Source organism: Trypanosoma cruzi, genomic scaffold (genome assembly GCF_000209065.1).
Source record: "Trypanosoma cruzi strain CL Brener 1047053516749 genomic scaffold, whole genome shotgun sequence".
NCBI lineage: Eukaryota > Euglenozoa > Kinetoplastea > Trypanosomatida > Trypanosomatidae > Trypanosoma > Trypanosoma cruzi.
The window spans coordinates 100,583-123,962 of NW_001849425.1; the positions used below are offsets into that span (position 1 = coordinate 100,583).

Consider the following 23,380-nt stretch of genomic DNA (forward strand, 5'->3'; position numbering starts at 1 on the left):
CCACTGGTCTTGGCATTTTTATCGTTTTGGTGCTTGTACTGCGTTTGGGTTTTGTATTATTCATGAGGAGTGGCTTGCACGCAAACTTTGCATGAGGCATTGGTCACCGTGGCGGTGCGTGGGAGCGGCAGCGGCAACAGGAGCACTCATTCACCGCCGGCAGTTCATTGCGGACGGTCTCTATGATTGCCGTGCTGGGGCTGCTGGGAAAGACGACACTTCAAAGTACCGCCTTCCGCTTAGGCGTGCCCTTCACTTCGTTGAAAAAGGAAGACAGCTTGCTGGAGCCGTCGTCGAGAGAGAAGGAGGTGGTGGTGAGGCCCTGCCCAGCAACAGGGAAGGATCTTTGCTTCATGAGGATGCTGCACGTTACGCTGCCTACCACTGTCACCATATGCTGACATCATTTCGTGCGGAGCGGCGGCAGTGGACAAAATTAAAGGAGTTCTCCTTTGACGAATTCACACGTGTAATGGAGTACTTGTTTTTTGCGGCTCTCCTACTGCACCTCACCGCGCTCTATGAGACGGCGGACAAGTACTGCGAGGCGCTGATTGACGTTGCAATGTCTTGTACAATTTTTCTTTCTAAAGACGCCGACGGACTACATCATGCTGATATGCTTCGACAGGGCCGTAGCAAAAGTACTGATGCGAAGGTGGCGTATTTGTCTAACGGGGAGGAATTCGAGGCAAGAGACGAGCCGTGGAATTCATTACACTGGGCGATAGTGCACTTTAGTCGCGGTGTCTTTGCCTGGGGTCTTCTGGACCACACAGAGCTCTTGTTTGACATGAAGCGGACCATGAAGCCTTACTCCGGAATGGTTCGAACATTTGCGAAAATCATCTGTGAGCGTCTTGCTGGGATGAGTCTGTCTGCCGAAGATCTGGCATTTTTGTCTTGCCTCTCAACGGAAGAGGGAGCTGGCAAATGGCTTGGAACTGCAAACATCTCTGCAGTCTCTTCAACGGATGTTTTTGCACGTGCTGATAAAAATATTGTGGAAGCAACGCTTCATTTTGCCCAGCAGCGCCGTCTGCAGATTTTGCCGCTTATGTGGATGGCGCTACTGACTCGTCACTCCGCCATAATTGGGGCACCGCGTTGTTTCCAGCCTGCGCGTCACGCCCTGTTGAACGCAATTCCACTTTTTCAAGAGGAAGCCGAGGCGGACACTGCACTGAAGCTTCTTGCGCAGTGCTGTTACTTCCCATCATCCTCGCTTTTAAAGGCAAGCTCTGTCGAAGTGGGCGTTCTCCTCTCTCAAATGGAGCGGCACGGGGTGTTCTCTTCGTCAGAATTTATGCTTGTGGAGTTACTCCAAGCGTGGATGCGCGTGGAGGCCCCAGAAGAGTTGTCTCCGTCTGTGAAGTCCGCTTATGGGGCGTACATGGCTTTTCGAAACATTCCCCGCTGCGCTCTTCGGGTGGTGGGAAAGCCATACACCGCCAAAAGCGATGGCGAGGCCTTTGTGCATGAACTTTTGTTCCATGCTTTGGTGCAGTGGTCATCTTGCCTGTCGGTTAGGGCACCGTTTCACAGGGAGGTTGAGGAGCTTTTGATATCTGCGCGTTATGTGGCGTCATTGTTTGACTCTATTAGGCAGCATGGGAAGGATCGAGATAGTGTGGGTGCCGCAGTACTTGTTGTTGAGGCGACGTTTCGTGCCTTTGCCGTGCGGGTGGCAGACATTTGCACCCGGGGCAGATTGGTAGAGAGTATGTCACCGTCTGATTTAGCGGAGTTTGATCGTCTTGTGGACCATGTGTTGCGGGAGGGAACTGAGGGAAGCGTGGGGGGCTGTGTGCCTCACTGTACGAAGGAAACCGGCAACTGTGGATTTACAGTACGCGGCGGAATGGATCTTGAGAAACTGACTTGCTATGTACATTTCTTCATCTTTTTCATTTGATTTTCTCTCTCTTTATGCAATTTTTTTATTTTTATTTTTTGGTTGTTGCTTGCTTTTAAAAGCATTTTTTCCCATGAACGTGCCTTTTTTTTTTTTTTTTTGCATTCTTGGGTTTCCCGCAAAGGCCGAATCGAACATTAGTTACACGGAGTGAGAGAGACAGAAAGGGCAGAGAAGAGAAGGAGTGCTGCGCGCCCGTATGTATGCCCGTGCGCAGAGAGCGTCGTCTGTGCGAGAATCTGCAGGGGTTGGCGAGCATCGCTTGCCTCGCGGCTTTGAAAAGATGCCGGCATCACCGGAGGCACGTGTAGCTTGTGAGCGTGAGGCGGAGTTAGAACGGCTACACCAGTCGGTAGAAGCGGCGGCGGAGCTTGTTTTCCAACAACGCCTTGCCATTCATCGCATGAAACGCAGCGCATTTGTCTCAGAAATAAAACGACGGCCTTTTTATAATTCTGGGAGCGGCGGGGATGCGTACAGTGACGCGTTGAAGCAGTTAGTGGATTTGGAGGATAATTTGTCCCAGGAATCGAGTCGTTGTATTCGTGTATCGAACGTGACGGCCCTTCACCTCCTCAACGAGAAGCAGTACTCACGTACGCTGCAGATATTACTTAGAGTGGAGGCCCTTGCCCAGAAGGGGGCTGGAATGTGGTTTCCTCTTTTTTTTAGCACGGAGTGTGGCATGGTGGGTGCCGGGGAATTTGTTCATTTTGCAGGGGATCGTCGCAGCGGGGATGAGGAAGGTGTGCGGGAGATATTTGTTCCATTCTTCACTACACGTCATGAGAAGATGCGACAACTTGTCCTTGCTGTGATCGATAATAATATTGGTTTGTATCATTTCAAGATTGCGGAGTACGAGCTGGCGGTGCGACGCATGTCCCGCGCGCTCCACCTGGAGGAGTTGTTAGGGGTGGAAACAATTGGAGTGACTTACTTTAATCTTGCGCAGGCCCAGTATGAGTGTGGTAGTTTAGAGGACGCCTTTTCGGCCATCACTTTGGCAGAGGAGGCGATTGAGAAGCGCGTTCACGAGTACCAGTCTCAAAATAACCACCTTCGCTGTACTGTTGATTGCAGCGGCAGTGGGGTGAACAACATTCCGGGATTAGAGAGACGGCGGCTTGACGTCTACATCGGCTGGCGAGAGGGTGTGTGTTTGCTCTCACGTGTGTTGGAGGCTCACGGAAGATGGCTGCAGAGTAGTAACGCCTACAAGCCAGCTATAAATTGTTATGAACAGAGCGATAGGTGGCTGTCGTCTGTGAAGCGGCTAAGCGCGGAGGAGAACAACTGGCGACAGGAACTGCGGCAACGCATACAGGAATGCAGGCGTTTTCAACGGCACAGCTGTTGTTTCCCCAAATCCACCGTGCTTTTTTCATCCCCCGCTCCTGGCGTGCCTTCGGGCTCTCCGCGTAGCATCGTCGTCACGACGACGCTTCCACGTAAGATTGAGATCACAGCCTGCGCGACACCGTTTGATAATGGTCAAAAGGGGACTGAAAAGGAGGGCAGCAAAGGAATTGACCAGCGGCAAACGCGGCAGCGGAAAACAAAGCACAAGGAGCATAGTGGGAAATCGCATTACAGGGATGTGTACGAGCTCTCTGCCACCACCACCAGCACTAGTAATGCTGCCGTTACTACAGGACATCATCGTTCCCGTACCGCGCCGCGCCGCCCAGAGTGGGATGCGGGTACACAAGTTGTTAATCCGGACACGACACGAGTCCGCCCGGCGACGACAGCAACGACAAGTTCTGTCGCCCACGCGAATTCAGAGGCTCGGAATTCATCACGGCTGACTTCCGTGGCAGGCACACCGCTCTCACGGGGATCCAAACACGAGCGAGGGTCGTCAGGAAAGCCAGATTTGTCGAGTGAGACGGGGTTAACGTCATCCGATGTCCGGCGGACACAAGCGTCAGCACCCGTGGCGCAGTGCACTACGCCTTTTAGAGCGCAGGCCAGTTCTAACGCCATGGCAAATCGTGCCTGGAATATCAATATTAGCGATAAATCCTTACCACTGACGAGGTTTACTTCGTCTTCAACCAAGTTGTGTCCTCTGTCACTGATGAGATGCATACACATATTGCAGGCCTTTGCACGTTCACGGGTCTCTCTTTTTGAGAAGGAATGGAGGAAGCTTCCCTGTGAGGCGGGCTTTGTTTCACCCCAAAGCCATTCACATTCTTCGTTCTCTGTATCTTTACCCTCTTCGTGGAGTGGAAGACATCTTTACGAGACAGACGGTGCGTCGCGGCTTATGTGCGGTGATGATTCTTTCTTGAAGAATGGAGGACTTTTTGTAGGGACGCCGTCTGCTCATGCTACGATTTCTTTGAATTCATGTGAGATCCTACTGGCTTTTTTGGCGGCCCGTCGTTCAGCCTCTCTGGTGTGTCAGAGGTCAATTGAGCAACGATACACGAAAGTAATGGAAGGGATTTTGCGGCAACATGCTTCCTGCGCTGGTTCTCCGTCTACAACGGTGAAAATGAGGGTGCTGCGTGACTCGGCACGGAGCCGATCATTGGAAGAGACGGAGCCTCGGAGAACAATTTCGGGGGGAGCGGCCTTTTCTCCTCACCGGACCGAGAGCTTCCCGAATAGGAATGGCGAACTGTGCCATAGAATTAGCGAAGGTGTGAGTTCCGGTGAGGGCAAAAAGAATGGTTTTTACATCTCCGAGGGAAGGCTTCACCGAAGGTATAACTCGCTTCTGCGGATGGTGCCACAGGGGAGAGAAACACCTGATACATGTCTCGATGCTGTAAAGGCAAACAATCGGTTCAATGGGGATTTGGCATCGGATACCGCAGGCGCCATGGGGTCTCAATTGTACTCAAGCATGCCAGTAACACCCCCGCTGTCAGAGGATTCAGGCAGTCGGAACAGTCGTGCGGATGAGATTCCCACGTCCACATGGCGAGCACGACGCTGGTCGGATTTTCCCTACACGCGTCAGTCGGAGAAAAATCCACAGAAGGTGAAAAATCACCCTCAAATTGTTCCTCAGCAGCGTAATGGGACTATGGGGGCTGTGAATTGCGAGGACTTCGATGCGCCAAATGGAAAGGTATACGGCAATGGCGTTCAAAATGGTCTTCCACCACGTCACCCCATCATCCGGCGGACGCCGTTGTTGACGTGTGAGAATCATGACGACATCGCGCATACCACAGCAGTGATCATTCGACAACGGCTTCTGAGGGAGGAGGCTGCCATCATAATTCAAGGGGCCTGGCACAAATGGAGGGAGCGACGACAGTTGGGGGCGGTGCGAAGAGTTGGCTATAGATAACCGCAGTGAGGAGGAACTGTGTACATATACATTTTACGATTCTTACAAGCACATTGAACGTGAGAAGTGAATAAAACAAAAAATGAATGATTGATTGAGCATGGTGTCCTTTTTTTTTTTTTCTTTTTGTATCTGCGTGATGATTATTACTATTTCCATCCCGTTATTTTGCTTCCTCCTACATATATATAGAGAGAGCGAGAAAGAGAGAGAGAAAGAGAGAAAGTAAAAGGAAGAAATTGCAATGAGCTTTTACTGAGGCTATTCTTATGAAGAAGACTTTTCTTACGGTTGCGTTTTTTTTTCTTTTTACTGACGACTGTTCTGTTACTCTACTCTTTTTTTTTTCTTTTTTCTTTTTTTCGAAAGCAACAGATGTGTCGGTTTGGACAGTACAATAATTTATTCATGCGTGAGAGTGAACTTCTGGCCTTTACGTGGATGTAAACATTCTCTGTCTTTGACAAAGTACGGGGCGGGGGAGTAGTATTTGGGCACTTTCTCACTCTGTTTGTATAATGTTGTGCTTAAGTAAACATGCATGCCTGCATACATGTGCATGGATGTTTTTTTGTGCGATTCCGGGGGTTTTCCACTAGTCAATTGTGAGGCACGGTAGCCTTGCGGACTCATCCACATTTGTGTTGGTGGAAGAGGAGCCACCGGGTGTGTGCTTCTGGCATCTGATTGATTCTCTTTTTTTTTATTTTTTATTTTTTTATTTGATTTCTTTTGCTCTCTTTTGATCTCCCCTCTCCCCGCCGTATTTTCTTTGAATTCAACGAAGCGACGAGTATTTATATTTGGACGGATGCATTGTCAATATATCAGAGCCAAAATAGAGTTTCATTGCATTACATAAAATATTTAAATACATATATATATAAACACACACCATAAATATTAACTTGTTTCTTTAAATATATATATATATATATATATATTTTTCCTTTGGCTTGTATGGCCTTTACCGACGCAGTGGCTGGAAAGACGTCACTGCCACCCCCTGTGGCGATTATCGTGGGCCACAATATTGATGCCTCCGCCATGCCACTTACGTATGAGCGAAATCGCCTTGTCATAGATATGCTGCAGCATTATGCGTGCCCTGTTTTTTCTCATAAAAAGAGCGGTGATGCCATGAATACGGTTTCAAGCGATGTTTTTGAATGGGTCTTGGAGCCCCTTCCCGTAGTTGGTGTTGAGGATATGACGGCATTTCATGACAGGGCATATTTAAATTATTTAAGTATCCGTGAGGCCTTGTCTGAGGTGGATGAGCGGGCATCAACTGTTAAGCGTTCAAGGGCTGAAGGAATTCAACCCCCCGTTTCAAGAAGATCATCTGCGCAGAACCAACCCCCTCTGCGTGTGCTACCCGACCTTGTGCCTATACCAACCGATGAAGAGTATGGCCTTGTTAATGAGAACATGCCTTTTGTAGGCATGTGGAGAACCATTCAAGCTACAGTATCAGGTACCCTTTTGGCTGCTCGTTTACTGGCTCAACCTGGCCGTTTTGCTGCGATTCATTGGTTTGGTGGAAGACATCATGCTAAGCAAAGTACTGCGGGGGGTTTTTGTTTTGCAAATGATGTGGTTCTTGGGGTTCTTGAACTGAAGAAGTTACTTTCTTCAGATAAGAAGGGTATTCTTGTAGTGGATGTGGACGCACATCACGGTGACGGCACGCAATCAGCATTTCTGCATGATAATTCTGTGTTGACGTTATCCATGCACGCGCATGGGGTTGGGATCTTTCCCGGATCCGGTGGAATTGAGGAGATTGGTGCTGGGCTGGGACGTGGCTTCACGATGAATGTCCCATTACCAGAAGGCGCAACCGATATTCTTGCCGTTACATTGATGTATCGATCGATTCATTTTGCATTTAAAAAACTGGGGGAAGGTCTGGCTGCTATTGTTATTGTCTGTGGTTCAGACGCCCTTAGTGGAGATCCGTTAGGCGCTCTCAATCTTACAGTTGGCGGGATGCAAAGCATCATCAGATTACTTCTGAAGGAAGCAGCTCGCCGCTCACTCAAGGTTCTTCTCCTAGGTGGGGGCGGCTATGTGGATACTAGTTGTGCTCGTCTTGCAGGGGTTGTCACGAAGGATGTGCTTAGCTGTGCAGCGGCAATGCGCCTGGGTAAAACGGAATACTTTGGAGACTCGGCCAATCTGGGGGATAATCTGGGTGTGGCCGTCCCTGAGGGTTGTGAGTACTTCACTCGATACGGACCGTCATTCCTCATGCATGGCCTTCCACCTGCTCGCGTAAGTAAACTATATCGGCTTCCTTATGGCTCCCCACTGTTTATGCGTATGCAGCGGGCGGCAACAAAGGAGGCTTTGCGGCGCCGGCGAAATCAAGAACAGGATGAGGAAGAGGAAGAAGAAGAGGAAGAAGAAGAGGAAGAAGAAGAGGAAGAAGAAGAGGAAGAAGAAGAAGAGGAAGTGGAAGAGGAAGAGGGAGAGGGGGAGGAAGAAGCATAGGAGAGTCTCCTATACATGTTGCTTCTTCTGCATTTGTAGTTGTCTTGCTGTCAGTCCGTAATGTTTGTGACGCATGATTTTATAGAGGTTTATATACGGGAGTTTCTCGGGGAACCTGAAGTTCTCCTACAAATGATTTTGGAGACGGAGACTTGTCGCACTTTGATGTTGCAAAGGTGCTTGCACATTGGGATGTTGCTGTTTCTTTCCCCTTTTTAATATGCCGTTTTGTTTCTGTCTTTATTATTATTATTATTATTATTATTATTATTATTATTTTTCTTTCTGCTCCTCTACATGTACTTCTATTTGATGCACATATATATTTTTTTGGGGGGGTGACGAGTGGTTTTTATACGTGTTTTTTTTTTTTTGCGAATGACCATTCGAGTTGGTGTTTCGTTTGATCTACTGGGCACGCTAGTGGATGTGCACCGTTCGTCCGGATATCAGTACGCCATTGACTTTTGTCGCTTTGTTGAAAAGAAAGGATTTGATTCTCCGCCAATAAATGTGGACGTGCTGGAAGAAAACTCCAAAAAATCATTAAAGGCAGAGATAGCAAAAGATCGTGCGGAGTGGACAGCCAAAAATCTAGGAGTCGCAGAAGAGATGCCCTTTGGGGGTGTGACAAAGGAATCGGTGGTTAAATTTTGGTGCCGTGTGGTTAATTCCACGTATGACCGCGAGGGAGCCTTTTGCGGACATGACCCGAAGACCATTTCTATCATGCAGCAGGCACAAAATAGCTCGGAGTGGGACGACTTCATCGTGAGTGTGGTGCAACGCTTTGCCACACCAGAGCCGTACAGTTGGCTTCCTGAGACCCTTCCAACGCTTCATTCGCTAAAGAGGTGGCGGGAATTGCAGCTTCCGCTGGGTATTCAATGTGATCCTCCGAGGGTTTTGACAAATGCGGATTATCGATTGGTTTCTGTGATCCGCGAGATGGTGCAGCGCGAGGGCGATGAGGAGCTTCTCGGCCCCGTGTTTTCGGCAGACGTCGTTGGTGTGGGCAAACCGTCTCCTTGTGGAATTGAAGTGGCACGCAAGGCGGCTTGTGTCCCGTCCGCGAGTCAGTGGATACACGTGGGCGATGGAGGGGCGGACCGAGTGGCGGCTGAGCGTGCGGGGTGTCATTTCCTGCCCTGCCTGCAAACGAAAGGCGTGGTCTGGGAGGAACTGCGGGAGAAGCTGGAGCAGGTGTGCCGTTTGGCGCAGGAGGCCGCGCCTTGCGAGTGATTTTGTACTTTTTTCATTTCAATTTGTTCATTTTTCGTTTTGGACTGCCAATGTAATGCGTCTGCGTCTTTCTGTTTTTAGACATTTTTGTTGATTTTTTGGTGCACTCTGTTATTTATTTTTTGTTGTTGTTTTTTGAGGCGGTATCAGTATGACGTATATATTACATATGTTTGTTTCTTTTGAACGCCATTTGATGCCCCGCAGGCCAGCCGCCATTGCGGCGCATGTTCTTTTCCGCCACGCGTAGATGTGGAAGAGAGCCCCGGCCCCTTCGATAAGAGAGGAAGCTGCGGTGGAAGGCGTGAGAACATCCCCCCCCCCCCCTCGTTAATAAACTAATTGGGACGAATGCGGTGACACCTTAATCCGTTGCCGCCGAGAGCAAAGAGGTGCAGCAAAATACCAGGATTATAAAACCACCAAACATGTAAATACGGGGTCAACAGACCACGGAATCCATAAATGACACTCTGTTTCTGTTTTTTTTTTTGTGTGTGTGTGAGCCACCACTTCATTTTTTTTTTTTTTTTTATGTTGCTGCAGCTTGGAGTGTGGGCGAAAAGGATGATTCGGCAAAGTCTCGATGTGGTACCCACCGTGCAGCCCAAGTACCGACTGGAGGAGGATGCGCGGCTGGCTGCGGAGAAGCGTCGTCAGGGCGGCCGAAAGCCGGCGACCGCTACGGGGACGCGGGTGGAGCGTTACTGCATCTTCAGCTGCGATGATTTTTGGGCGATGGTGAGCGGCAGCCATGCTGCTGGCGGGAAGAATCTTGCGTGCAGTAATGGCAACGAAAATGAGGAGAGGAAAGAAAAGGTTGTCGCCGGTGCTCGACTCTACTCGTGGCTGCCGTCACCCGAATTGGGCACACGCGTGCCGCAAACCCTGCAGGTGTTGGAGGCTCCGAAAAAAAATTCGAAGCGCATCCGACGTACGTTGTACCGGGCCACATTGCGCAGTTCGAGAGCGCCTGGCGAAAAGAACGAAGAGGAAGATGAGGAGGATGGGGGCGATGAAACATTAGAGGATGAAACGGCGCCTCGGTTTAGTTCACTTCCGTTACCCGAATACGAGGACATGTCATCTATCCTTCTTTTAATTCCTACAGTTGCTGAAGAAGGGGCGGTGGCACGAGCGAGACCGCTTGACGCTCCTGTACACACCCTCCGTCACGAACGCACGGGGGCCGCCAAGACAGGCCAGGGTATCTCGACATCGTGGTACTCTGGTCTGGACGTTCGTTCTGTGGGATTTAAGCGAAGCTACATAGATGGCGACGAGGACGCGGATGAGGGAGACGCTTGGAGCACTTTCTCTGACGATGCCTTGAACAATGCTCGGCAGGGCGGCAGGAAGAATCGTGAGGGCAAGGAAGAGCAGCGAGTTGTTAAGAGGAATAAAGTGGAAACCAATGAAGATACAGCTGCGAATACAAATGGAATCGAGGGAACGAAGGGAGTAAAAAAATATTCTGATGATGTGCAGCAGGCAACAAATGATGGTGCTCCTGTGTCGCTTCTGCCTACGTCAGCTTTCAGTACTTTGGAGGGGGCTACACAGAGGGTCGATAAAGTGGACTTCTCGGGAATCAACGTGGAAGACTTGGAAAGCCTCACTGCCTCCCTTTTGCAGCAGTGGGCCTCCGCTGGAAAAGCAGCCATGCCCTTTTCTGAGGTGACGAAGGTTGTGCTCAAGTCTCATCCAAAGTACACCGAAATGAAAGCGAAACATCAGTCACCTGAAGGCAGGCAGGAGGCACTGGAGTGGTTTCGTGTGTCACAGAAAGCCGTTCGTTCTTACGTTCTACATTTGGGATACACGATAGACAGTACGAACAACGTGTACTTATCACGGCCGTCGAACACCTAACGAAACTGAGGGGATGGGGGAATAGCTTCCATCGAGGCCTCTCCATGGCTGAGGGTGGGGCAAAGACGGCGACATGTCGTGGAGGTCTTTGAGAGGATAGTCGTTGAAAGAAATTTTGATGTTCAGCCCTTTTTTGTTTGCTTGTTTGTTTCTTAAGTATGTATGTCTCTTAACTGAATTTTAATTGGCTTTTTTGAAAAATTCCTTTCCCACTTTATTTCCTTTTTTCTCTGTCTGTTTTATTATTATTATTATTATTTCTGTTTGTTTGCAATGTTTTTTGTGTGTTTGTTGCCTTCTTTTTTTTTATTGTCTTTGCGGGAGATCAACGCGATGCCAAAGAGTGATTCATCACCCGCCCTTGAGAAGCCACGGTCCACCACCCCGCAGCCCGCCGAACCGGAAGCCTCCAATAAAAACAAATACACGGATCCATTGGATCTCGAAGATAATGAAATAGAGACCGTGGAGATGTCAACTAAAACGCAAGCCGCTGTCCATTTGCCGCCTCGGACACTGCAGCAAGAATCACCGGAGGCGTGTACGGCTCACGGTGCAAATACGGTGCATGCGCTGGCAGCAGGAGTACCAGCTTACTCCGGCGGGGAGGAAAATGATCAGAACCCCTTTCACAAGGGGAAAAGGGAGATTTCTACGACGTCACAACTTACAACAAGTGCTAGCGCGATCCAAGACTCAGCCACGGAACCGGATGGGAAAAAGTTCTTCATTTCAGTAGAGGTTACATCTGATGGCGTCACACGACTGGAGGAACTTGACCCGCGGGAACTTGCACGTTTGTATGCACAACAACAAGCTGCCCTTCGTTCTATTTCCGGGGAGTTTGATATTTTATATGTACCTGATTGGGTCCGCCTCCACCCTTTGCTGGGATCCTACGTGGCAGAAGCATTTGGAACTTTTGCCTGCGTGCTCACTCTTTCTCTTGTCAGCGTTCGTAATCAAAGTCTTTTTGATAGGAGTAATGATACTAACATGACTGCTCTTCCGATTGGATTTATGTTCATGTGCATGGTGTTTACTTTTGGCTACATTTCTGGCGGCCACTTTAACCCCGCCGTCACAATGGCTGTGTTTCTCGTACGAAAGTTGGATTTTGTGCGAGCCGTGGGTTACACAATTTGCCAAACTGGGGCGTCCCTTGGCGCCGGGCTTGTGGCTATGGCAATTCAAGGAGGCACGGACATATTTGTGCCGTACGTAGATAAGGCTTATGTCTCTTCTGGTATATTCTCAGAGCTCATATTTACTTTTGCTATCGCAACGGTGGTGCTGAATGTGGCGTACTCCCGGCAGAGCGGGAATTTTTTCTACGGTTTTGCTATTGGAATGACTGTCGCCGCCGGTTCTGCATCTGTGGGACGAATTTCTGGCGGTGCCTTTAATCCTGCCGCCGCCACGGGCCTGCAGTTGGCACTTTGCCTCACCGGTAACTGCGAACCCTTGGCGTCTTTTTGGATCTACTGGATGGCGCCACTTGTTGGCTCTGCACTAGCTGCCTTGCTGTACGCGAATCTCTCACAACCAGAAAACACCCGGGCTCTTACAGATGCTGCGGTGCTGCGGGCGGACTCGGCCGCAAACGGTGTGGCTCCGGTGCAATAGTTAGCGTTCCCCCCTTCCCCTGCCTGTGTCACGTTTTCACCGCTGCCTCTGCCGCAGAATTTTTTTTTTTTTTTGCAGGGGCGGTGGTGGTAGTTTTGCGGAGAGAAAAGGAAGAAAGAATCGTGTTTATTGAGGTACAATTGCTGCGTGTACATGGAAGAAGGGGGGGGGGGTGTATATAAATATGCATAAACGTGAATACCCACGACTGACGCAACGAAATATCCGTCATCACGGCAGAAGAAGAATAATAATCAAAGGGGGGGTGAGCGGAAAGGTGGGAGAAACGAGGGAGAGGACCGTTTTTTTTTGTTTTTTTTTTGTGCGTGTGCATATCAGGAAAAAGATGGACATGAGTTTTCATTTTTTCCGCCCTTTCGAGGCTCAGACGTGGCATGAGGTTTGGTTCAACGTTGTTTCTCTATTCTCTCTGGTCTGTCAAACACCTGCACACAAACAGACACGCAGAAACATTTCACGGATCTCTTATTGGCAATGACTGCCACGGGCACCTGTAGGTGTGTGAAGAATATCTCTTTATTTTTTATTCTTGTTTTTTCCCTCTTTTTTTCTTTGTTTTTGGAAGGAGGGGCATTTAAAATGTGACCGACCCACCAAACGGTAGCTGAGCGGCGGCGCGTGGAATTCATGTATTGTGTTGGACCGCTTCTTCTTAAAATTTGACTGCTATTCTTTCCTTCCCGCTATGTGTGTCTTATGGTGCGAAGAGGAAGTCCCCTTTGTGATTGTAGCGTTTTTTCTGTAAAAACAACAACAACAAAAAAGACAGAATAAGAGGGAGAAAGGGGAGGGAGGTGGCTGTTAGTTTTGAACTGGGTGTGTAGAGATGACGGAGGAGGTTTTGGCCGTGGAGGAGCGATCCTACTTGGCACGCAAACTCCCTCTGGTCAAGTTATCTGCATATCAGGCAAAGTTTATTTGTGAAGGCATTGGATCCTTTGTTTTTGTGATGACTGTCTCTTTGGCAGAGATGAATTGTGGCATCACCTCCATTAATGGGAAGGACCGTACACGCAACCTTGCCCCTATTGCGGAGGGTTTTATGCTATGTGTGCTGGTGTTTGCATTTGGCTACATATCGGGGGGTCATTTTAACCCTGCCGTGACTTTCTCAGCGATGCTTATCCGGGCTATGCGGTTGGAGGAGGCGGTGGCATACTGGATTGCACAGGTGATTGGCGGTGTTCTTGGCGCACTTTTTGGTATTGTGGTGAACGGGTTTCCTCGCCACTTACCTGCTCCTCAGGTCTATCAAAATCTTCCAGCATACATCTTTACGGGATTCCTTGCGGAGGCGTTGTTCACGGGGTTCTTGGTGACCGTTGTTCTTCACGTCGCATATTCCCGCCAACGCAATAGTCATTATTACGGCCTGGCCATTGGCATGTGTCTGCTCACCGCCAGGTACTCCGTGGGCAGCGTGTCGGGCGGTGCCTTTAACCCCGCCGTTGCAACCGGTTTACAGTTAACGAAATGCATCGCCGCGGGGTACTGCATTCCTTTGATGCATCTTTGGTTGTATTGGGCAGCCCCTGCCGCAGGGGCTCTTGGGGCATCACTGCTTTTTAAAATGACACATCCGGCGCCGCAGGAGACGGAGGAGGAGAATCAGCGGAAGGCGTTGCAGCGTTCTGCCAGGCATCTTTACGGATCGTAAAGCAGGAGGTGGCAACCGCGGCCCAACGGAGAGAGGAGCACCCAGCGAAGACAAAAAGGAAAGTGTAGGAAGAAAGGAGACTTACGCAAGACAAGACTTTTATTGAGAGCGGAAGAAGGGCTCAAAATTCGGCCGCTGCGACAGCAACAAAAAAGCAGGACGAAAAAAAACCGGAGGAGGAATGGGGGGTGGCGACGCTGAACTGCGGAGTAATTTGTGGCGCATTTTTGTTGTTTTTTTGGCTTTCTTTTTATGTTTCAGTGCGTGCTGGCATAAGCGGGCAGAGGACGGAGGAATCGCATGGGGTGGAAACGACTTGTCATTTGGGAGCCTGGTTTATATATATATATTGCCATGCACTTTTTTTTTTTTAACTTTCTGTTTTATTTATTGATTTATTTATTTCCTTCTATAAGGGCCTTCGCATGCGCAAGGGGACGTTGAAAAGGAGACCTCAAACATGTCGGAGGACGATGATGAGAGTTGCGGGGTGACGAACAAGACAAATTCCTCTTCGATTGCATTGTTTTCTTCGTTGCCAGACGTCCTTTCATTCACAGAAAACTCCGGGACATGGATATCGCGACTTGTCTGCATGTTCTTTGCGCGTCTGGCCTCCGGTGAAGAACTTTTACCTCTTATCCAGCACGTTCGCACCGAGCTGTTGCTCCCGACGCAAGTGCCATTGGGAGCCAGGGCCATACCAGTTGCCACATTAGAAGCTTCAGTCGCCAATACCACGACGGATGTACCAGGAACCATGTTGCAAGGGTCTAATCCGAGGATGGAGGCGATGGATGGTGTCAGTGATCAAGATAAGCTGTTTTTATACCGTGCTGCGAAAGTGGCCTTATTGCTTTCTGCAGAAGGTGAGAAGGCGCAGGATGAGGCAACACGATTGTTGTGTGAGCCGGTTGTGGCTCAGGCTTTGCGGCTTGCCGCAAATCATGGCGATGCTGTTGCACTTCCTTTGCCACGAAAATATGATTTTTTTTTGAGCAGCCGTGTTGCAGTGTGTTGTGCAAAGCGGTGGGCACGCGAGGGTCGATGGGATGTGGGTTTGCGACTGTTAGAACGTGCCGTCGCCACTCCAATGACGAAAGCAGCAGCAGTGGAGTTGCTCAGCAACGCCGGGCGTTGGGAAATGGCGGTACGATGTCTTGGTCAACTTCCCCCTACTTTGTGGACGGAGATTGAGGTATCAGCCGCTGTCCGTAGCTTATACCGAGCCGTGGAAGGGCGTCGGCGTAACGGTATGAAAGTTGGTGATACCCCCAACGCAGGGTTGTGGAGGATTGCGCTTCATATATTAACGTTGGTTCGTGATAATAAAGTAAAATTAAGTGCTCCGTCTGCCGTCAACGATGCGCTGGGTTTGCTTGGGGCCGATGGGCAGCAGTGGGTGATGGCATGTCGTCTTGTCAAGACAATGCTACTAAATTTGGAAAAGGAGGGACGGACGGGTGAATCTAGTGGCACTGTTCGTCCAAACATGGTTTCAATCTACCACATGTTTCGGGCCCTGCGGCAGCATTGGCATCTGGCGCTCCAACATGCATCTCTGATGATGCGTGAAGGGGATGTTTGTATATCCGACGATCGCGAAGTGACAGATCGATTATTGAAGGCCTGCGTCGTTGGCTATCGTTGGGTGGAGGCATTACGTACCGTACAAAAGTCTCTAGAGAGTAATCCAAGCGAGGAGGGAAGGGATTTTATTCATACCGACGTTTTTCTTCGCGTTCTAGGGATGTTACACGAGCGCCAGAAGGGGTTTCTTGCCACGCAACTCTTTCAGCAGCCTCAACTATCAAGGCACTTCAGCAAGGACACTACAGGAAAAGCATATAACGTGATGCTGCGTTACTGTAATACTGCTTCGGAGGCTCGAGTGTGGTTGCAAACGATGGGAACAAAAAATATACTGGTTGAAAATGAGTCATACGAACACTTAATGATTCTATACTCTAGAGAGGGTGTTTGGCAGCAGGCCTTGTCGTTATTTAATGCCCTTCTGACCGATCCACAACGTCAGCGTCTTTATATTCCCTGTGCCAAAGCACATGACGCAGTGCAGTACGCCTTGGAGCGAGTCTTGCCGCCAGGACCATCGTGGGAGGTATCAATGACACTTTTTACTCGTATGTGCGAATTAAATGTGCCAATTTCAGAGGTGGCCTTTCAGTCCGTCGTAAAGAAGTGCTTTTCACAGGGTAAAGCCGATGAGGCACAATCTCTTTTCCGTTTTGTGGTGCGACATGGTGTCCGACGATGACGGGGGAAGGGTTTTTAATGAATACTTAAACCTCAATTCAAAATTACGTCGTTGAGACAATATGATGGATGGCGTGTCACGGCATTTAGATTTAATGCTTTTACCCTCTTTTTACTCTTGTACTCTCCTTGGGTGTAATGGCTCTGAAGACCATTTGGGTTTTTACTCTTGTACTTGTGTGTACGCATTCTTTTTTTTTTTTTTTTACAAGCCATTTATAGGTGTTTCTTATTCATATAATTTTACAGGAATAAGTAGGAAGCAAAGAAAAGGAAGAAGTATTTAGTGGAAAAGAACAAGTAAACAACAACAAGAGCAGCAACTATTACGCGAGAGAGGGAGGGGAAGAAGAAGATGAATGGATTTGGGGCACCGGGAGGAATTGTAGCTGGAACCAACAATTTTGGCGGGACATTTGGTCAGCAGTCAGGGTTTGGAGGAAATACTGGGGGCTTTGGGATGAATACCGCAGCAGCTGGGGCCGGCTTCGGATCAATGCAAAACTCAGCAGGGCCAATCATACAGAGTCATCAGGGATCCGGAGAACAGGGCCGCTTTGGGGACGGAGCTTTTGGAGGAAGTACTTTTGCTGCTGGTGGCTTTGGCTTTGGCTCTGCCACGACCACGTCGGCACCTGCTGCTGGTGGCTTTGGCTCTGCCACGACCACGTCGGCACCTGCTGTTGGTGGCTTTGGCTCTGCCGCGCACACGTCGGCACCTGCTGCTGGTGGCTTTGGCTCTGCCACGACCACGTCGGCACCTGCTGCTGGTGGCTTTGGCTCTGCCACGACCACGTCGGCACCTGCTGCTGGTGGCTTTGGCTCTGCCACGACCACGTCGGCACCTGCTGCTGGTGGCTTTGGCTTTGGCTTTGGCTCTGCCACGACCACGTCGGCACCTGCTGCTGGTGGCTTTGGCTCTGCCACGACCACGTCGGCACCTGCTGCTGGTGGCTTTGGCTTTGGCTTTGGCTCTGCCACGACCACGTCGGCACCTGCTGCTGGTGGCTTTGGCTCTGCCACGACCACGTCGACACCTGCTGCTGGTGGCTTTGGCTCTGCCGCGCACACGTCGGCACCTGCTGTTGGTGGCTTTGGCTCTGCCACGCACACGTCGGCACCTGCTGCTGGTGGCTTTGGCTCTGCCACGACCACGTCGGCACCTGCTGTTGGTGGCTTTGGCTCTGCCGCGCACACGTCGGCACCTGCTGCTGGTGGCTTTGGCTCTGCCACGCACACGTCGGCACCTGCTGTTGGTGGCTTTGGCTTTGGCTCTGCCACGACCACGTCGGCACCTGCTGCTGGTGGCTTTGGCTCTGCCGCGCACACGTCGGCACCTGCTGCTGGTGGCTTTGGCTCTGCCACGACCACGTCGGCACCTGCTGTTGGTGGCTTTGGCTCTGCCGCGCACACGTCGGCACCTGCTGCTGGTGGCTTTGGCTCTGCCGCGCACACGTCGGCACCTGCTGTTGGTGGCTTTGGCTCTGCCACGCACACGTCGGCACCTGCTGCTGGTGGCTTTGGCTCTGCCACGACCACGTCGGCACCTGCTGCTGGTGGCTTTGGCTCTGCCACGACCACGTCGGCACCTGCTGCTGGTGGCTTTGGCTCTGCCACGACCACGTCGGCACCTGCTGCTGGTGGCTTTGGCTCTGCCACGACCGCGTCGGCACCTGCTGCTGGTGGCTTTGGCTCTGCCGCGCACACGTCGGCACCTGCTGCTGGTGGCTTTGGCTCTGCCACGACCACGTCGACACCTGCTGCTGGTGGAGGTAACTTGGGTAATTCGGCAGCTGCTGCGACAAGTGGGACTGCTGTGGGTACGTGCAAGTCAGCTGCCGCTGAGCTGAAGGGAAAAGCGCTCTTTTCGATATTGGCTCAGTTTGACAAGGATTTTGCTAAGGACTACCGTGAATTTCAGAAACTGTCGCAGCACATGCTTTTCCGTGACCGACAAATTATTGATCGTGGCAATGAGATATTAGCTTACATTTCCCACTTGGATGCCGCAATTTCTTCTGCGGAGGCATCAAAGGAGAGACTTTCGGAGCTAAAGAGCAAACAGGGGGCTATTGCCGCGATGATGCAACGTGTAGAGGATGCTGTGCAGCCCATTTATGCAAAACTGCGTCCAAACTTCACTAGGTTGGATGAGCAGCGCGAGGCCACGTACACAGCGGTAATTAACCTTTTTGATGAGGTAGAGGCATTCAGGCTGAGGTTGTCTCAAAGTGTGGCCCAACACAACCGTTCCCTCCGTCAGCTTCGGGAGTGTGATGACTTAGAGAGGATGGCGGGGCTTGTGGACTGCCAACTAAGTGCTTTAGAGAGGTGCTCCAAGCGGGCAGAAGAATTGGAGTCTGAGATGGACTTGCTACTTGGGAAAAATTCCGCCATGTGATGACGATGTTCGTAAATGATGCAATTCGGCCCATTGGCTCTGTTAGCATTTTTTCTTCTTTTTTTTGTTGCTTTAATTCGTTTCCTACTCTCTGCCTAGTTATCTTTCTGCTGGGCGTGAGAGTCGGTTTAGAGTGCCATCGTGATGGAGGGCGGAGTGGAAAATGCATATCTTTTGCTCTCTGTGACGCTTATGGGGGTGAAGTGGGTCCCGGAAGCAACATCAGGCGAAAAGAGTATTGGTGGGGGAGTTGTTTTCTTTTTTTTTGTGATGAGTGAAAACTTGCCGACTGTATTGGTGGTGGTTTTGGGAGAAGCGAAGTGAAGCCGCGTGAAGCGGAAAAAGCGATGATGATGATGAAATAAAAGGGGGCGTGGAGGCAACAAAAAGTGCTCCTGTGAATGGGACAATGCAGAGAACTGAGACCTTTTAAAAATGAGGAATGACAGAGAGAAGGGTGGGGGGTGAGGGGGACAGCAACAACAACCACAAGGAGAAAAATGGCAAAGAGGGCGGATCAGAGACGTCCCAATCGAGACGGCAACAATTAATGACATATGACAGGGAACAAAGCGTCATATTTCTTTTTTTTTTTTTTTTTTTTTGGTTCTCGCTCCTCTCCTTTTAACTCCTCTCAGGCCCCCCGCGTGCGTCGCCGCCGTTTCTTTCGTTTCCCTTTGCACTTCTTTCTTCTCTGTTTTGTGATTTTGTCGGGTTTTCACCTCTCCGGGGCGGGGGTTGTGTGCGAAAAAAGGAAGAACCAAAAACAACAACAACAACAACAAAAAAGGGGGTGGGGTCGCAATCAGCAAATAGAAGGCGAGGCAAAAGAAAAGGGTTAGAGGTCCACCGCAGAGGGAACACAGTCGCATATAAATATTAATAGTGAGAGAGAAAAAAATATAAATAAATAGAAAAAATAGGAAAAACAAAAAATAAAAATTAACTTAACAAGCAAAACAAAATGAAGTTTCTTGCATTCAGCGCGGCCGCTTTTCTTGGCGCGGCGTTTCAATCCTACACCGCAACGCCAGATCGTGTGGCGCAATGTCGGCAAGAGAATGTGTTTGGGACAAAATTTAAGCCATTTGTGCTTGGCGAGGTGATTAACTTGGCGGAGGACGTCGCTGTGTTTCGTTTTCTCCTACCAAAACCAGAAATGGAGTTTGACCTCATGCCTTGCAGTACACTGCAGGGTTGTTTTAAGGAAGGTATAAACATCGTGGACCAACCGATGCGGTTCTACACTCCCGTTACACGTAATGGTACAAAGGGCTACTTCGACCTGTTGGTCAAGAAACAGGTGAATGGTCGCTTTACCGAACATCTCTTCTCCATGAACGTAGGCGAAACCCTTCTTTTCCGCACCGTGCAATACAAACTAAAGTATAGGAAGAATGCATGGGAGGAAGTTGGCATGATTGGTGGCGGTACTGGCATTTGTCCATTGCTACAGTTTTTAAACGCCTCACTGGATACTCCCGGGGACACGACAAAACTCTCCCTCCTCTTTGCCAACAGATCTGAGAACAAAATTCTGCTCAAGGGTATGCTTGACAAGTTGTCTCAGGAACATTCCCATCGCCTAAAGGTGTACTACACCGTCGATTCAATAGAGAACGAGGATGGTTCTTACAATGGTTACGTTGGATATATCACAGAGAAGATGTTGCAGGAGACGATGCCAAAGCCGGCGCCAAAAAATTTGCTTCTTGTGTGCGGCCCCGATCCAATGATGGAAAAGTTGGTTGGTGCGCCACCGTCCGTTTTGAAAGCCATGAGCAGTGGCCAGGCGTACCAGCCAGCGGGTGCCGTGCTGAACAATTTGGCAGACGTGGAGGGGACTCTCGGCAGGATGGGGTACACAAAGGACATCGTGTACCGCTTCTAGTAGCGGAGCTCTGGTAGAAAAGAAGAGGAATTGTTGCCCAGGTACCACAACATGCCCTTAAATAAATTTATTTATTTAGGCGTGCAACAGGAAAAGAATAATAATAATAATAAAAAATAATTGAAAAAACAAAAAAACAACAAAAAATGGTGAGGTGAATTTAAAAAAATATATATATGTATATTTGGTACCGCACATTTGTGTCTGTGGGGTGGGTCGGGGGGAAAGAGATCTTTGTTATTGATGTTTGTCTGTACTTTTTGCGCCTTTTTTTTTTGTGGTGGGTTGTCTAAAGCGTGGGGCCCCATTTGCTTCTTTTGATGCAGATGGGATTATGCGGTCGACGAGGGTATTTGGGAGAAAATTGTGATGGTGATGCATGTGTGGGATACGTTTGATGTTTACGCTTAATATGAAGACTCTAATTGGAGCGGATTCCTTTGCGAAAAAGAAAATGCGCTTTGACCACCCTTCTGCACGAAGCTGTTGTGAAGTATAGCCTACGTTATCAAAGTTAAAGTAAAGCCTCAAACAGCGATTTACTAGGGAATGCGGAATGAATACATGAGCTCTTGGTGTTCCCGGTGCGGGAGGGAAGTCGCGACGTAAACTGCCCTCATTTCGGCAGTTACGAAATTCTAAACGGCGTTTACGAGGCCCTATCACAGCCGGCCACCTCAACGTGGTGCCAGGGTCTAGTACTCTTTGCTAGAGAGGAAGCTAAGCGCCTGCTGCCCATCCGCTGCCCGCGGAGAGGCAGGAGGCGCCGCACAAACTGGTCGGAAGGGCACCAGATGGAGCCATTTACATGGCTGCCCGCGGAGCGGTTTTTCTATCCGCTGCTGAATTCCATCGGCGCTTATCAGCGCTATACATACCGTTTGCGTGCCGTATGTGACGCGCAACGACAAAAGCTACTGCTAAGCGGAGACATTGAGCAGCACCCAGGCACCATAGCAGTACTCCAGATGAACGTTTCTTGCCTCACGCCGTCAAAACTCGCAACATTAATGGCGCAAGGAGCAGACATAATAGCCATTCAGGAGACTTGGAAGTCGTCCGAGCAGATCGCCAGCATGCATACTGGAGATTATGTGCTCTATGCACAGTCGCGCATCGGCAAGGGAGGCGGTGTGGCGGTGCTGGTGCGGAAAACTCTCCGCTCCAAGCGTATACCTCTCACCATCCCCCAGCATGACACCAGCCCTGAAGTGGTGGTGGTCCAGGTTGCTCTGGACCAGAACCGTGATCTTATTGTAGCGGATGCCTATGTGAGACCACCACCGCAAGTAACGCAATCCTTCAGGCGGTTAGTAAACTGCCTTCCAGCCTCGTCGCCGCTCCTGCTGTGTGGGGATTTCAACATGCATCACCCACAGTGGGAGCCATTTTTGGAGACTTCTCCAAGCGAGGTTGCTGCAGAATTTTTAGAACTGTGCACGGATGCGGGACTCACCTTGGTTAACACCCCTGGTGAGATCACGTATGCTCGTGGCACAAGAGAACGATCCTGTGTCGATCTGACGTGGTCAAAGCATTTGACTGTGTCAGATTGGTCAGCTTCCGTGTCGCCGCTTAGTGATCATTATATGCTGACATTTACGCTGCATCAGGCGTTTAAGGATACCATACCTTCGGCACCTAAGTTTTTCTGCAGTTGGGGGAAGTGCAAGTGGGATTCATTCGTCAAGGACCTCGACGCACAACTTCCGGCATACGACTATAAAAAGCAGTCCACCGGCATCAAAGCTTTCACGAGAGCGCTTATAACTTCGTATCGACGACATTGCCCCCGCGGCATGCACAAGGACGGTCCCAGGCTTTGGGACGACACTCTCATGGAGGCAGAGCGGATTGCTACCGACAGCAAGGCCCGCTATCTACAGTTACCGACGCCCGACCGTGAGGCAGAAATGCAACGGACAAGGAGTCAATTCTTCCTCCTGCTCCGAGAGCGCTGGCGCAACACGTATCTACGTCGCATCAGCAAGTTAAATCCAGGCGAGCCACTCGCATGGAAATACATTTCCGGACGAAAAAAGGCATCACTTCCGTCTCCCACATCAATTTTATTGGGAGATGGTCAACACACTTATAAAACAGCAAGGAGAGCAGTGAATGCTCTCAATCGCATCTTTCTTCCATTTCACCCCTCTCACAAGGCAGTTGGGTTTTCCAAAGGCATCAACAGACAGAGTGCATCTTTGAACATTAATGCTTCTTCCATTTTAGGCAGCAGAACAACAACGAGTCTGCTGCCTCATTTACTTCAGGTTCTTCACTCTCATCTAGTTCTGAGTCAAAGGATAAAAACGAAGCTGCCACCACATCTGGTTTAGTTGCTCATCTTCACTCCCCTCTTGATGCACCTTTTAATCGTACGGAACTGCTTGCTGCGCTACGAAATACGCCGTATGGCAGGGCCCCCGGACCGGATGAAGTCTACAGTGAGGCACTGCGACATGTTTTGTCAAAGGGTCTTCGATTCCTTCTTCGCTGCATTAACCGCAGCTGGACGACCGGTACGATTCCGGCTGAGTGGAGACGCGCTACCATCGTTCCACTCTTAAAACCCGCTAAGTCGCCGGAACTGCTTGAGTCATATCGACCCATCAGCCTAAATTCCATTGTGAGTAAGGTTGCTGAGAAAATGGTACTGAAGAGATTGCTTT

General features: G+C 49.9%; 10 protein-coding genes across 10 annotated transcripts, besides 15 other annotated features; all 10 read left to right on the forward strand.

Annotated features, from left to right (window-relative positions):
• Positions 1-23,380: part of a sequence feature (heterozygous, non-Esmeraldo-like haplotype) that runs on past the window's edge.
• Positions 92-1,915, forward strand: Tc00.1047053506821.120 (hypothetical protein, conserved; the record flags this gene model as incomplete). Its single annotated transcript, XM_810892.1, has 1 exon — positions 92-1,915. The coding sequence occupies one exon, from the start codon at positions 92-94 to the stop codon at positions 1,913-1,915; it is 1,824 nt and encodes a 607-aa protein (XP_815985.1).
• Positions 1,934-1,955: a sequence feature (AT_rich).
• Tc00.1047053506821.130 (hypothetical protein, conserved) lies at positions 2,115-5,228 on the forward strand (the record flags this gene model as incomplete). The annotated part of the gene is made up of 1 exon (XM_810893.1): positions 2,115-5,228. The coding sequence occupies one exon, from the start codon at positions 2,115-2,117 to the stop codon at positions 5,226-5,228; it is 3,114 nt and encodes a 1,037-aa protein (XP_815986.1).
• Positions 5,419-5,454: a microsatellite.
• Positions 5,567-5,591: a microsatellite.
• Positions 5,920-5,972: a sequence feature (T-rich).
• Positions 6,087-6,116: a sequence feature (AT_rich).
• Positions 6,149-6,172: a microsatellite.
• Positions 6,189-7,724, forward strand: Tc00.1047053506821.140 (histone deacetylase, putative; the record flags this gene model as incomplete). Its single annotated transcript, XM_810894.1, has 1 exon — positions 6,189-7,724. One exon carries the CDS (start codon positions 6,189-6,191, stop codon positions 7,722-7,724), a length of 1,536 nt encoding a protein of 511 aa, XP_815987.1.
• Positions 7,600-7,719: a sequence feature (GA-rich).
• Positions 7,965-8,002: a microsatellite.
• On the forward strand, positions 8,103-8,966 carry Tc00.1047053506821.150 (hypothetical protein, conserved; the record flags this gene model as incomplete). The annotated part of the gene is made up of 1 exon (XM_810895.1): positions 8,103-8,966. The coding sequence occupies one exon, from the start codon at positions 8,103-8,105 to the stop codon at positions 8,964-8,966; it is 864 nt and encodes a 287-aa protein (XP_815988.1).
• On the forward strand, positions 9,432-10,838 carry Tc00.1047053506821.160 (hypothetical protein, conserved; the record flags this gene model as incomplete). The annotated part of the gene is made up of 1 exon (XM_810896.1): positions 9,432-10,838. One exon carries the CDS (start codon positions 9,432-9,434, stop codon positions 10,836-10,838), a length of 1,407 nt encoding a protein of 468 aa, XP_815989.1.
• Positions 11,078-11,097: a microsatellite.
• Tc00.1047053506821.170 (aquaporin-like protein, putative) lies at positions 11,112-12,464 on the forward strand (the record flags this gene model as incomplete). Its single annotated transcript, XM_810897.1, has 1 exon — positions 11,112-12,464. One exon carries the CDS (start codon positions 11,112-11,114, stop codon positions 12,462-12,464), a length of 1,353 nt encoding a protein of 450 aa, XP_815990.1.
• Tc00.1047053506821.180 (aquaporin-like protein, putative) lies at positions 13,312-14,142 on the forward strand (the record flags this gene model as incomplete). Its single annotated transcript, XM_810898.1, has 1 exon — positions 13,312-14,142. The coding sequence occupies one exon, from the start codon at positions 13,312-13,314 to the stop codon at positions 14,140-14,142; it is 831 nt and encodes a 276-aa protein (XP_815991.1).
• Positions 14,603-16,417, forward strand: Tc00.1047053506821.190 (hypothetical protein, conserved; the record flags this gene model as incomplete). The annotated part of the gene is made up of 1 exon (XM_810899.1): positions 14,603-16,417. The coding sequence occupies one exon, from the start codon at positions 14,603-14,605 to the stop codon at positions 16,415-16,417; it is 1,815 nt and encodes a 604-aa protein (XP_815992.1).
• On the forward strand, positions 16,772-18,817 carry Tc00.1047053506821.200 (hypothetical protein, conserved; the record flags this gene model as incomplete). The annotated part of the gene is made up of 1 exon (XM_810900.1): positions 16,772-18,817. One exon carries the CDS (start codon positions 16,772-16,774, stop codon positions 18,815-18,817), a length of 2,046 nt encoding a protein of 681 aa, XP_815993.1.
• Positions 19,398-19,422: a microsatellite.
• Positions 19,579-19,602: a microsatellite.
• Positions 19,688-19,782: a sequence feature (A-rich).
• On the forward strand, positions 19,782-20,708 carry Tc00.1047053506821.210 (cytochrome-B5 reductase, putative; the record flags this gene model as incomplete). Its single annotated transcript, XM_810901.1, has 1 exon — positions 19,782-20,708. One exon carries the CDS (start codon positions 19,782-19,784, stop codon positions 20,706-20,708), a length of 927 nt encoding a protein of 308 aa, XP_815994.1.
• Positions 20,766-20,845: a sequence feature (AT_rich).
• Positions 20,866-20,894: a sequence feature (AT_rich).